This window comes from Megascapheus bottae, chromosome 22, assembly GCF_031878675.1.
Source record: "Megascapheus bottae isolate mThoBot1 chromosome 22, mThoBot2.hap1, whole genome shotgun sequence".
Lineage (NCBI taxonomy): Eukaryota > Metazoa > Chordata > Mammalia > Rodentia > Geomyidae > Megascapheus > Megascapheus bottae.
The window spans coordinates 13,764,684-13,778,708 of record NC_143530.1 but is presented as its reverse complement, the minus strand read 5'-3'; the positions used below and the strand labels follow the sequence as shown (position 1 = coordinate 13,778,708).

Sequence of the window (14,025 nt, the reverse complement as noted above, 5' to 3'; positions counted from 1 at the left end):
ACTCTCCCTGTCCAGCCCAAGAGTAGTCATACGCATGCCACAGCCCCACCATCAAGCAAGCTGTGGAGGTTATCAGTTCCCAGTCACCATCACCTGTTCAGCTTTTGTCATCAAGTAATAAGGTTTCCCTCTTACTCGTCATGTCCCAGCACTATCATCCACTCACCAGTCACCCCAATGGCAGACACGGGGCCCATGCGCTGGCCACTGTGGAAGCCATACAGGTTCATCTTGTACTTGTGATCTGGCTCCAGGCCTGAGATGGTGATCTGGTTCTCATGTCCTGGCACCCTCACCACCTTGGGCTGCCCGTCCCCATTCCTGTACTGGACCAGGAAGTGGTCAAACTGTCCCTCAGGGACCGTCCAGGACAGACTCAGGGAGTCCAGGGTGGCATCTGTCACTGTCAGCTCCCCCAGGCGTGGCTTGAGGAGAGGCTCAGGGGTTGTGGTGGGCACTGCTTGGGTGGTCACAGCTTGGTCCTCTGGAGATGGACAAACACATAAACACAGGGACGGGGGAGTCTCAGTTCTGCACATACAGGATGTCTTTACAAAAAGACAACCCTGAAGAGAAGGAGGATGCTGGCCACTGGGCTGTCACACTTCCCTCCAGCTACTTCCTTGTCACCTTCCTGGCACCTTTTTGGGCCTCTATCTTCCTTCTCTACATAAATTCAGCTGCTTACTACAGGCTGAGACAATGGCCAGTCTACCTCACAGTGACCACATGTGGACAAGGGGGTATTTGTGAAATGAACAAATCAACCCCAAAAAGCTGTTCCCCAAATACTGCCCATCCAGCACCTTCCCTCTTCCCTCATGGGCCCAGAATTCCACACACACTCAGCCTCTGGAAGGAGTCAGGGAGGCCAGCAAAACACTGGGCCACAGATTCCAAGACAGAATCCCATGGCTCTGTGGTGGGAGCTTTGCTACACAGGGCTCACCCACATGGCAGCAGCACTGGATCCCAGGACCTTGTCAGGAATGGAGAGTTCCAGGCTCCAGCCAATACCGCTGGGTCTGAACCCCCTTGTCAGCACCCCCCTCAGGCATGTGGAAGTGCACAGGCGGTACTGCTGACACCACCACTGTTTCCCTGAAGCAGCTAGGAAGGGAACAACTTCTTCCTGCCTGACCAGAGCTGGCATTCACTCACCAGTTGTTCCGATGGTGGACACGGGGCCCACGCGCTGCCCCTGGTGGATTCCGTACAGGTGCATCTTGTACTTGCGCCCAGGCTCCAGGTTCTCCACGGTGGCCTCCCTCTCCTGGCCTCCAACACGCACCACCTGGGGCCGCCCATCACTGTCCTTGTACTGGACAGTGAAGGAGTCAAAGTGGCCCTGGGGGACTGTCCAGGAGAGGCTCAGGGAGTCTGGAGAGGATCCTGTCACTGTCAGCTCCCCCAGGAGTGGCTCCTTGGGGGGCTCTGGTGCCTCTGTGCTGGGTTCTGTGGGGCTGGGGCTCTCTTCCTCTGTAGCTGAGAGAGGGGGATAGAGAGAGGGAGGCAGGAGTTCCAGTAGATGGGAAGTCATTGCATGAGGGTGCTGAGGTCCATTCTGAGAAACCCTCAGGAATTAGTGGTCTTGCTCCCTAAACCCAGCCACATGCTTGTGGGTACTGGGTCCCTGGCCACCATTGCCTGGTCAGTGGTTGCCAAAGAACAAGAGATTTCTCATCACAAGAAGACCCACCCTATGACTCCCACTGTATACTTACCTGTCACCCCAATGGCAGACACGGGGCCTACGCGCTGGCCACTGTGGAAGCCATACAGGTTCATCTTGTACTTGTGGTCTGGCTCCAGGCCTGTGATGGTGATCTGGTCCTCATGTCCTGGCACCCTCACCACCTTGGGCTGCCCGTTCCCGTTCCTATACTGGACCAGGAAGTGGTCCAACTGTCCCTCAGGGACCGTCCAAGACAGGCTCAAGGAGTCGGGGGTGGCATCTGTCACTGTCAGCTCCCCCAGGCGTGGCTTGAGGGGAGGCTCAGGGGCCTCTGTGCTGGGTTGTGTAGGGCTAGGAGTCTCGTCTACTTCTGTAGAACTGGAGATCTCATCTACATCTGTTGGGGCTGAGAGAAGAGAATGGGTCACACAGATATTAAGAGTGGTTTGTTTTTCCAGTGTTGCCTGTGGGTACAATATCCCAGATAAACTGAACTGGAAGGCTCTGGGGTTCACATGACCTCTGATTGGTCATGGAGTCACTAGTGAAAGAAGAGGGCCTACCTGACCTATCTGCTGGGGATGGGGTACATGTTGTGCTCTGAGATCTTGCCTCGTGGCTGATGTAGAAAGTGAGATGGAAAAATAAAACATCTTTGAGAATTCTTCCACACCATGACTCTGACAGCACTTAACTCAGCAAAGCCAGAAGTGAAGAGGCCTCTTCTTACCTTAAGCTCTTTCTAGGGGGCTCTGGTGGCCTCACCCTTTCCCAAGGAGAAAATCATGGCATGCACTCCTGTGGAGGCCTCTTAGGTCAGCCTGTCCTTCCTCCCCTGGGACCCTTAAAGGAAGGCTTGAGAAGGCAAGTCTCCAGCCAAAAGTGGAGTAAGGTTCAGATGAATGGGGACTGGGGAGGGCCCACTCTGAGGCTGCCTCTGGATTCACACCTCCCTGGCTCCCCTGTCTCCTGAAGTTAGGTCTCTGCAGAACTCCATAGAGTGGGGAGACTGACACAAAGAAAGCCAGCCCTTGTGTGATTCCCCTCCTGGCCTGGGATCTATGTTGGGGACAGAAGTATACAATAACGACAACTCAGACAAGGATGGGAAGACAGGGAGGTGAGGAGCAAGAAGAGATCACTGAGACCTGGAAGAGTTGGAGAGCTAGCATAGAGGACAGCAACATTCTGAGGGAGTGGAGAGCTGGTGCCAGACGCCCAGGAGTGCCAGGCTAGGAAGAAAGCCAGTATGAACTGTGAGTGAGGACTCAGTGGTTGGAAGGGAGGACAGCTGGGGCTGAAGGATGAGCCTGGGTGCTTGGGATGGGAGAAAATGGAACCTGTTCTTGGAAACGGAGAGGTAGGACCAAGAATATTAAGAGCTGGAGGCTGAGATGTAGAGCACAGGAGAGCAGTGACGGAGAAAGAAGGCAGAGGCTTTGGCAGAAGTGGAGCTGAGAAAGAAAAGATGGAGCCCAGCCCAGGTCTTGCACAGAGGATTGGGGCCAGCAGGGGAGGAAGCCTGTGGGCTCTGACTCACCCGTCTTGGCCACCACAAAGACAGGCCCCACACGCTGCCTGCCACGAAGCCCGTAGAGATTCATCTTATACTTCCGGTTGGGTTCCAGGCCAGGAATGGTGACTTCATTCTCATCCCCTCTGACAGGCACTGCCTGGGGCTGCCCCTGTGCATCCTTGTACTGGACAGTGAATGAGTCAAAGGGGCCCCGGGCCACAGTCCAGGACAGGTGCAGGGAGTCAGGGGTCACATCAGTCACCATCAGTTCTCCCAGGAGGGGCTGCTCAGGGGTCTCAGAGCTAGAGGGCTTCTTGATCATCTCTGGGGCTGAAAACAAGAAGGTTCAGCCATGTACTGAACTAGCAGCCTGGATGAGGTTTAAGATTAGGACCCAGGTGGGAAAGGGGCATCCACTCCTCTGTTAATACAAGCCCTGAACTCCTGGGAAGTCTAGCACAAGCAGAGCGTGCCATCCCATGTGGACCCTTAGAGAATGGCTGAGTGGGATGAAAGAGGGGAAAGACTGGCTGCCCCTCAGCCTGGGAGCAGGGCCAGCATGGATCAGCCATCTTGCTGGGAGGCCCCACTACTTCCTGGCAGAGAGCAGGAGTATATAGGGTGGGGAGGGGGTGACGTGGGGGCTTAGATGGCAGCTACTCACCAGTAGTGCCATCGGCCGTGAGAGGGCCATAGCGTTTCTTGTTGGCAATCCCAAACAGGGTGAATCTGTACTTGTGGTCAGGATCCAGGGGAGAGACAACAATTGAGCGCTCAGGCCCTTCCACAGGCATCACCTGGGGCCGTCCATCCTTCTCTCTATACTGCACCAGGAAGGAGTCGAACTGGCCTTCGGGGACAGTCCAGGAGAGGCGAAGAGAGTCTGGAGTGGGATCTGTCACCCACAGATTTCCCAGGCGGGGTGGGATTCCTGGGCTGGGCTCACTCTGAGGCACTATGAAGAAGTGGAAAGAAGGGAGGTCATAAGCCGAGCATGGTGGCCTGTATCCTAGCTACTTAGGAGGCTAAGATATGGGAATCAAGGTTCAAAGCCAGCCTGGGCACAGAAGGACCTGGGACTCTTATCTCCAATTAACCTCTAGAAAACGGGAAATGGGGTTTGGCTCAAGAGTAGGCTGGTAGCCTTGAGCTGAAGAGCTCAGAGACAATGCCCAGGCTGAGTTAAGCCCCATGACCCACAAAAAAAAGAGGGGGGGGTCACAGGAAAAGGAGTAACCCCTCTCCCAAAGGGATGCTGTATGAAGTGACACAGGCTGCCATGACTGAGGAGGGAACAGAATGACTGAACACAAGCTCAGCCCAGGAGCTTGGCCCTCCTATAAAAAGGAGTGCCTTCTAGATGGCACAGAAGCACTGTATGTGGAATTATTCTATCCACAACCAAGGAGGAGGGGGCTCAGAAAGCAGGGAGCCCAGCCAAGCCTTTCCACATTCCGCCCCCCAAGTCAGGGAACTTCCCTTGGAGCAACCTCCACTCCTTCCAATGCTCACTTCCAAGAGTCCAAGAGTCCTCAGATCATGTAGGAGGTTCTCCTACCCGTGCTCCAGGCCCTCCTCCTCAGGACACACTCCCGCTGCTCCCTCCTGCGTCCATCCCTCCTCTGGCCATCTTCCTGTCCCCAGCACCATTCACATTCTATGCACATCTCCCTTTACCTCCTCTCCCTGTTTTCTGTGCCCAGCCCATATTCCATAATGTGACTTGGCCATTGCTAAGTCCTGTGGTCCTTTGCTGGCCAGACTCTGACATGCCCAGCTGTGTCCTCCTCTTTGGCATCCAAAAGACACCAGCCTTCTGGGTGCTCCCCTACTGGAGAGTCACCTCAGGCTACCCTGTGTGCTCCTTCCTCTTCTACTCCTGTTGGCTCTCCCAAGACATCTAAGGCTTTGTCTCTTCTCCTGCCCACACCCATGCTGGCCACTGGTCCTGATAACCTTCATGCCCTCCTCAGATTTTTTTTCTCTGCATTCCACACTCACTAAGGTAGCACTGAGACCACCCCACACACTTATTTTTCTTTCCTTTTGGTAGTATTAGAGTTTGAACTCAGGGTTTTGTGGTTCCTTGGCAGGCACTCTATCACTTGAGCCACATCTCCAGCTCTTTGGGCTTTTATTTTAAGCTTTTTTCCTGGGCCAGTCTGGACAACAATCCTCTTATTTATGCTTCCCATGGGACAACAGACACATACCACCATGCCGAGTTCTTATTGATTGAGAGTCTTGTGGACTTCATAGACTACACACAGAGAGACACGGACAGACAAAAGACAGACAGACACACACACACACACACACACACACACACACACACATATACACACTATACTGGGCTGGCCTTGGACAGCACTGCTCCCACCTCTGCCTCCCACATAGCTAGGTTTACAGGTGTGAGTCAGTGCTTGGCTTCTACCACCTCTAATGGGCAACTCCTCCCTCTCCTCACCTCTAGTTTCCTCATGAAACTGGCATGCTTTGCAGGGCTACTGCAAATATTGGGTGTAATCTTACTCCCTTCGAGCATCTTAAACTCATCTGACTCAATACGTGCTCAGATTGTCTTATCCAAGTGTTTCACACTGCACCTCTGTTCTCTGCTACTGCTCCTGCCTCTGGCTCAGGACTAACTGAGGAATCAGGGATACCTGGTCTCCTCATTCTCCTTTACCCCATATCCATCTGCCTGGTCACCACCCCAGCCATACTACCATGACGCCTTGCCAGTGTTAAATATCTAATCCGTAGGGGCCAGGGTTTTGCCTGATGGTTAGAGTGCTTGCCTAGCATGCACGAAGACCTGGGTTTGATTCCTTAGTACCACATACATAGAAAAGCGGAAGTGGTGCTGTGGCTCAAGTGGTAGAACACTGGCTCTGAGCAAAGCCCATGGACAGTGCTCAGTTCCTGAGTTCAGTCCCTAGGACTGGCAAAAAAAACCCAAATCTAATCATGTCACTCTCCTTATAAGCTTCAGGCTCCTGAAGGCTTTCAAATGAGACCCAACCCCTTAGTCCAACAGACTCACCCCCCAAAAAACCCATAATCCTTTAGTTTCCCCATACACCCTTGAGCTTCAGCTAGGAGGAACAGTGGAAACTTCTCCCAAGAGCACCCCCTTCTGTCTACACCTCCCTCCTCACCCTCTGCTTGTTCCACATTGCTTTCCCTTCACAACAGCACAGTACCACAGCCTGCAGCCTCCTGGACCCCAAATGGCCAGACTAAAGGAAGCACCAGCTCTCACTCACAGATCTTGGCTTCAGTCACCAAGGGGCCATGCCTCTTCTTGCCGACGAGCCCATATAGGACAAACTTGTACTTGCGGCCTGGTTCCAGGGGTGTGATGGGGGCTGAGCGCTGGGGACCCTCCACAGGTATCACCTGGGGTCCATGCGAATCTTTGTACTGGATCAGAAAGGAGTCGAATTCCCCCTCGGGGACCGTCCAGTGCAGGCGCAGGGAGTCAGCGGTCATGTCCGACACTGTCAGCTCACCCAGGCGAGGTAGGTCCGGGGACTTCCTAGGCTTCTCCTCAGCTCTGTCTGAGATTTGGGGAGATGGGTAAAAGCATGGTGGGCTCAACTACTTCCTTGTCCACCTCCTGCCCCTCTCTTCTTCCTGACTCCATTCTGAACACCTCCAGATCCCTGCCCATCAGCCCTCTGTGACAGCCCTCCTGCAAGGGAGCATTCTCCTTTTAGACTCTATTTCCTCAAGTCTTAGTTCCTCTACAAATGAGGACTTTTTTTTTTCTCTTTTCGTTTTTGGTACTGGGAATTGAACCCAGGATGCTATACTTGCTAGGCAAGAGCTTTGCCATTGAGCTGCATCCCAGCCCACAGCAGGACTTCAGGGAGAGTTTCAGGTTCCCCATGACACTGCCTGAGAGTTTCTAGTCTTCTCACTGTAGCTTCAGAGCAGTCTTTAGACTCCTCTAGGTACCTGGGCTCTTCTTCCCTTTTCCACCCTTTTTTGGCAGTGGGCTTATCCTAGAATTAGGGTGATCCCAAGACACTGTCTCTTACGCAGGACCAAGGGAGGTGCAAGCCAGGCACCCCACCCCTGTCCTTCCACTGGTCCTGCATATGTCGTCCATCTCTGAAGTACTGATGGCAGTGGGGCACAGCCACCACCAGAAGGAGCCTGACAGGATCACAGGCTACTCTCTCTCATGAGCTAGACTCCCAGCGAGAGGCATGAGGGACTGAGTCAGTCTTCTCAGAGCCAAAGTCCTTCCCAAGCCCACTTCAGGAGACCTATGGGGCAGGGAAGAGCAGAAGTGAAGTAGACACAGGCAAAAATAAAAAACAAAAAACAACAAAAAACAGAGGTGGAAGGCCAGGGCGTATGGCTACTCTCCTTGAATCCCTTCCTCCTCCTGACTACCCACCATCCTCATTGTTCTAAGACTCCATTTGCCTTCCCTCTGAACTCACAAATCTCTTGCCCTCTCCTTTTTTCCTACCATTCACCCTGTCCTTAACAGATCCCTTAAACTCCATCTCACCTCCCAAGTCCTGAGAGCCCCAGCCCTTCCCCCACCAATCTCAGAACATTCTTAGTCTAAGTCTGGGATGTACCCATGATGCCTTGGTAGGTGATTGGGACAGAGGGCTTGCCCCCTGGGAGGATCCCATGAAGTAACAGCGTGTAAGGGACTCCGGGAGGGGGTGGGGGCACCAAAGCCTGGCGGACATCTCCTGGTAGCAGTTCTTCGTGTGCCCCTGGCCCCTCAGGCACCTGCAGCTTCAGTTGGAAGTGGGCAAAGATGTCGGGCTGGGCAGTCCAGGCCACACGGAGTTGCCCTGTCTCATCTTTGCCTAGCACCCTCAACTCTCCCAGCTCCTGAAGGCTCTGCAACACAATCGGGGCCTCGGCCCCCTGCGTTGTGGAAGGGCCTGAGGGAGGAGGCTCATCCGTTGTGGCCCCCACCAGGGAGGGTGAGGATCCTGGGAAGGAGTAGGATGGGGCAAGAAAAACAGGAAAGCGGAGTATGAGAGCCAAAAAGAAATCTCCAGTCCCCCCAGGTCTGACCTCTAGCCTCTGCTCCCTTCTCTTGCTCTTTTGATTCAATTACATCCTCCTAAAGGTCTGTCCGCTCCTCTGACTAACCCTTGTCAACTAAATTCAGTGACAGCCAGGCCTCTGCTCAGGACAGGCAATCAAGGCAAATAACACCATGCACCCTTCTCCTCCTGGAGGCTTCCATGATCTCCAGACCCCTGAGATTTCAGCATCCCTCCCCACCCGAAACTTCCCACTAGGTGGTGGTTCGCCTTCCATTAGTGCTGCAGTGAGAAGCCTAGAAGAGAGGGGACGGTGGGCAGTGTGTTAGGAGGAAAGGTATACAAGAGAGTGGGTGGATAAAAGAGGAAAGAGAGGATGGGCAGGTGGACATCCGGGTCAGGTAGCATCTGGGCCCTATGGAATAAGAGGAGGTTCATCCCAACTCCACAGCCACAGAGCACCCCTTCCCCAGGCCCCGACACTGTTCCTGTGGGAGAGACCAGTGGGAAATGAGCCAGGTGGGAGGAAAAAAAGCAGCTCAGGCAGCAGTGCGTTAACAACTCCCCCACCCCTGCACCCCACAGCCCCAGGTTGCCTAAGGGCTTTAAAGCCAGCCCAAGCACTTTTGATGTGTCCCTTCAAGGTCGAGACCAAATTTGTGGTAAATAACCACAGGCCACATTTTCAGCCACCCTCACCACAGTGAGTCAGGATGGTTTCAACACCACCCACTCAGAGTGCTCCACTGGCCGCCCAGCCAAGGCCCTATCATGGCCTGGAGGAGCCTGGGAACCCGGGGATAACCCAGGAAGACCCCAGGGAACCTCAGGCCAGGTTTTCTGAGTATTCACAGGAAGATGACAGGCCCCTAGGATGAGGGTGGCTTCAGGGGACACTGTGCTTGTCGTGGGGGAAGGATCATCCAGTGTCTGAGCCTAAAGGTGGAGGGGTGCAGGGGTGGCAGGCTGAGCAGGGAAGCAGGAGAGGAAGTCGTGGCTGCAGCCATCTGGGGCAGGAGTGGGTGGTCCTGCTGCCCCGGCCCACTCTACCTGTGGTGGTGATGAAGGCGTAGGACTTGGAGGCCTGACCCGCCCGCACCCCGTGGACCTCCACGTGGTAGGTGGTGCCAGGGCTGAGGTCGGGAAGGCGGACGGTGCGCGCGGTGCCCGGCACAGCCAGCTCTCTCACCGGGCCCTCGGCGGGTGACTGGGGCCACCAGCGCAGCACCACGCGCTCGAAGTGGCCGCGGAGCCCGTCGAGGGACAGGAGCAGCGCGCCGTCGGCGGAGCTGCCCAGCACCTCGGGCTTGGGATGGCGGGGCGGGGCGCCGGGTGAGTCCCGCTTCTGGGTGCCCGCCGTGGGGCCGGGGCCAGGGCGGGGCTGGCGGGGCCGGGGCGCCGGGGCGCCGGCGGGGGCGGCCGCGCGGTGGCGGCGCAGGAAGTCGTGCAGGTGGCGCGCCACGGACGCGTAGGTCTGGTTGGCCCGTAGCGGGTAGCCGCCAGCCCGCAGGTGGCTCTCCAGGTCCTGCACCGAGCCCCGGAAGCGGCCCAGCTCCGCGGTCAGGTTGCCCCAGGGCCGTCGAGGGGACATGGGCGGGCTCCACCCGGGACGCGGCTCCTCCTCCTCCCTCTCCAGTAAGTACCCCACAGGCTTAGAAGGCCGCGGGGGCCAGGGCCCGAGCTGGACTAGGGGGCGCACCTCCGGGTAATTGTAGTGGCCAGGCGCTGCCAAGGGGAGGGGTGAGAAGAGGGAGGGGAGAGCAGGTCAGTGGCAGCTCCCCCCAAGCCCTGCACACTGCCTCCCACCTTCCTTCGCCCCAGGAGCGGTAACCTAGTGGTAGAGTGCTCGCCTAGCATACAGGGAGCTCTGGGTTCGATTCCTCAGTATCACAGACACCGAAAAAGCAGGAGGTGGTGGTTTGGCTCAAGTGGCAGAGCGCTAGCCTTCAGCAAAAAGTGTCCAAGGGCAGTGCCAAGGCCCTGAGCTCAAGCCCTAGGATTGGGGTTGAGGGGGGTCTCTCCCTGTACCCCAGCCCCATCTGGAAAAGGAACCAGAGCCACATGTCAGTATCGTGGAGCCCTCTCTTCCAACCCTCCCCCCCACTGTTGGTATCCTAGGAAGAAGAGAAGCCAGCAAGGGGGTGGGGGGCTGTATCTGATGGAGAGAAGAGGAGTCAAGGAAATAGGATTTGGGCATCCCCTGTCACCAGAAAAGAAAGATCCGGGTCTCTGCTAAGAAACATTGAGAGTTAATAGAAAATAGCAGCTGTGAGACTCAAATCCTGGCAACCACAGTCCTAAAATTAACTGAAGGTTAGATCCATCAATCATTCATCTACCTAATTCCAGACCTCACCACATCCACCCTCCAAAGTTCTGTTCCTAAGTTAGGCTGGAGACTGCCTTTCACCCCATGGATCAGAAAGTTGTCTCCTTATTTACTGTTTCCCACCCTGGAACAGTTTCTTCCATAGTCTAACCTACAGCCTTCCAAGTGCCAGAAGGCTCCTGTCTCCTTAGAGCCCCAAGCAGGCGCTTTGGGCTGGTCACACCCTGTCAGACGGGTTCAGAGGAGCCTGGAAACCTCAGACCTGGGAATCCTTGGAAACCAGGTCCCTTCCCTAACCCTTGGATAGTCATACCTGTGTTGGCCCTGACGGAGGCTGGGTAGCTGACTGCCCGGCCTCTCTCTGCGGTGACAGTCACCACATATTCCACGCCTGGCATCAGGTCAGTCAGCAGTGTCCCATCTGCCTCTGGGGGAACTTCCAGCCGCACCCTCTGGTTGCCCGCACTGACATAAGACACCACAAATCGGTCCACTTCAGCCTGGGGACGCAGCCAGCTGAGCTCCAGTGTGGTTGGTGTCACAGCCACCACACGGAGGTCCTGGGGTCCGTCGATCACTAGGCAGGTGAGAGAGAGGAAGGCTCAGGTGAGAACCTGGTTCTTGAACCATCAGCTTTCCCACGAGCCCAGCCCCAGGAAAGCTCTTCCTTTTGCCTTCTTTAAGTGAACTCCCAGCTGCCCCTATCAAAACCAGGTCTCCGCCCAAGGCCAAGCCCCCACAGTCCCAGCTCTCACTGGTGGTGATGGTCTTAGAAGTAGGAGGCCCCCAGCTGGTCCCTCGAAGGGCACGAACAGTGACCTGGTAATCCTGACCAGGGGCCAGTCCTCTCTGGTCATAGGCTGATGCAGAGCTGGGCACTCGTGCTGTGAATGGGGGGCTCACCCCCTCTGTCTGTGAGAGAGTACCAGGGAGATCAAGGGCTGTCAGGATCCAAGATCTCTCTCTTTTATTTCTCTTTGTTCGTTTGGGCTGGTGCTGGTGCTTGAACTCTGGGCCTGGGTGCTATCCCTGAGCTTTTTGGCTCAAGGCTGGCACTCTACCACCTGAGCCACAGCTTCACTTTCAGCTTTTTGCTGGTTGATTAGACATAAGAATCTCATAGACTTTCCTTCTCAGGCTAGCTTGACCATGATCCTCCGATCTCAGTCTCCTGAATAACTAGGACTACAGGTGAGAGCCACTGGATCCTGGCCGAAAAGAATCCTTGCCCCTGGAGCTCAATCTCCTGTATCTCTTCTTTCACAATTCCAAACAGTATCAACATGAGACTATGTGGAACTTAGATCGGTGGTAGCTGGGCGGCATGGGAAGGAAGGAAGGCAATTTACGAATCTCACTCACTTAATTCTCACAACACTATGAGATAGGTTCTACTAGTTTGTTTTACAGATGAGGAAACTGATACTCAGATGGATAACTAACTTGCTAAAGTCATCCATGCCAAGAATGTAGCAGAGAATTAAGCTTAGGCAGTGTGACACCAGTTTCCTTCTTATAAGTTCCTCCCACCATCTGCCAAAATTCCACCTCTCCCTCTGGCTTTCCACTAATGACTCCAACTACCTCCACAGGAGAAAGCCTACTAATGGCTCCTTCTAGAACAAATAAAGTAGATCAAGAGTGGCCTTATAAGCCTCCTTTCCTTTCTTCAATGTCTGCCCAGCCTGCCCACAACTCTACAATTTACATATCATTTCCCTTTAAGCACTTTTTGTGTCTTTTGGGGGGGGGCAGACCTAGGGCTTGAACTCAGGGCCTGAGCCCTGCCTTTGGACTTTCTCAAGGCTAGAGCTCTACCAGCTTTTTCTATGTATGTGGTACTGAGGAATTGAACCTGGGTCTTCATGCATGCTAGGCAAGCACTCTACCAGTAGGCCATGCTCCTGGCTCCACTTTTCTTGTCTCTTAAGCAAACTCCATAAACCCCATAAGTCAAGGCCTACCAGCTCAGAGATCCTGATTGCTGATTTTTTACCTGGCATTGTGCTTGATAAACACAAGATACAGTCTCTGTCCTCAGGTAGCTCATAATCCAGTAACTAAAAGTAGAACCTCGCCCAATCTCTATGCCTAGTAAATGAGAGAAAACAGCCTTCCTTTACATGTGCACATATATGGAGCATTATTATATATGGTGGCCCCACAGGCAATCTGCTGGACCCCAGGCTGAGGGTCTCTTAGAATGCCAGCTGCTGGGGAAGTGGGAGGGGTGGTTATTTGTGAGCACTTAAACAGCCCTACATTTCCATGGGCTGTCCCATTAGCACAGCGCGAAGAACGCTGTGTTCTGCTTAGCTATGTTGGCCGTGATGGGGACACCTCCATTCAGCCAAGTAGGATTGGAAACTTCAGAAGGTACTCTCCTAAACCAAGAGAACAGTGGGGAAAGCAATGTAGTAAATACCAAAGTAGAAAAACAGATGGGAAGGCCACGTTGAGATTTCTGGATTGAGGATGAATTTTACCTATGTCAGTGTTTTCTGGTTGAAAAGTTTTCCTGTGTGCATGGCACCCTATCCCTCGCCTATTTAACTCTGCGTTAGGAACCTAGCTAAGAAGCCTCAGAGTGGTCCTCACTCAGGACCTAGGAAGTCCTTCTCCTTCCCCAAATGCTGCTGCTTGTTAATCCCACCACCACTCTCTTCTTCCTTTTATTCTCCCAACACACACACACACACACACACACACACACACACACACACACACACTTTCAGTGCTCTCTGATGATGCCCTGTTCTTTCATCAAGGCACACTCATCCCAGTTGTCTCTTTTAGATATCTCTTGGGTCTTTCTCAGATCCATTTGCCTCATTATCATCTTAACTCACATCTTGTAGCATCATCTTGTTGGTAGAGGAAGGCTCTCTAGCAGTTAGCAGCTAGTTCTGCCCCTTGGTAAAGCTAGGCTCCCTCACTGATTGTTCTTGGCAAGTTTTTAACTTTATTCTTTTTATCTACCTTGTGGTCCTATGGGAAGACTCTACCTGGGCTGCTGCCAGGAGTTTTCCTCATCCTTACCTCCTTTTCAGACTAGACATAAACAAAAACTTTTCTGATATTACAAATGCCCTCCCCCCCAAAAAATAAAACTTGGCACATGTCCATGACTCATACCTATAATCCCAGCTACTCAGGAGACTGAGATCTGGGGACTTAGGTTCAAACCTAGTTCAGGCAGAAAGTTCTGTGACATTCTTATTTCCAATTAACTACCAAAAAAACAGAAATGGAGCTGTGGGTCCCCAAGTGGTAGAGCACTAGCCTTGAGCACAGACATTAAGGGAGAGTGCCTAGGTACAGTGTTCAAGCCTCAGGACTAGCACTAAAAAAAGTGGCATAAAAATACTTTAGTTTACATACCATGAAATTTGGCACAGCTTGTTTCTACACGGCAGAAATACCTAGACAAGAACACCTGAACCTCCTTTCCATTCAGAGGCACACCTCCCTTAGGGGT

At 53.8% G+C, this 14,025-nt stretch overlaps 1 protein-coding gene across 1 annotated transcript in view; it reads right to left on the bottom strand.

The window, feature by feature from the left end:
- The window catches only part of Tnxb (tenascin XB), a 68,817-nt gene that overhangs the window by 41,254 nt on the left and 13,538 nt on the right, over positions 1-14,025 (bottom strand). The window contains exons 5-14 of the mRNA XM_090356054.1: positions 11,303-11,459; positions 10,861-11,124; positions 9,269-9,943; positions 7,793-8,161; positions 6,461-6,754; positions 3,856-4,146; positions 3,216-3,521; positions 1,725-2,081; positions 1,162-1,485; positions 167-484 (exon numbers count right to left, since the gene is read on the bottom strand). Coding sequence (XP_090212180.1) covers positions 167-484; positions 1,162-1,485; positions 1,725-2,081; positions 3,216-3,521; positions 3,856-4,146; positions 6,461-6,754; positions 7,793-8,161; positions 9,269-9,943; positions 10,861-11,124; positions 11,303-11,459 — 3,355 coding nt within the window. The remainder of the gene's footprint in view (positions 1-166; positions 485-1,161; positions 1,486-1,724; positions 2,082-3,215; positions 3,522-3,855; positions 4,147-6,460; positions 6,755-7,792; positions 8,162-9,268; positions 9,944-10,860; positions 11,125-11,302; positions 11,460-14,025) is intronic.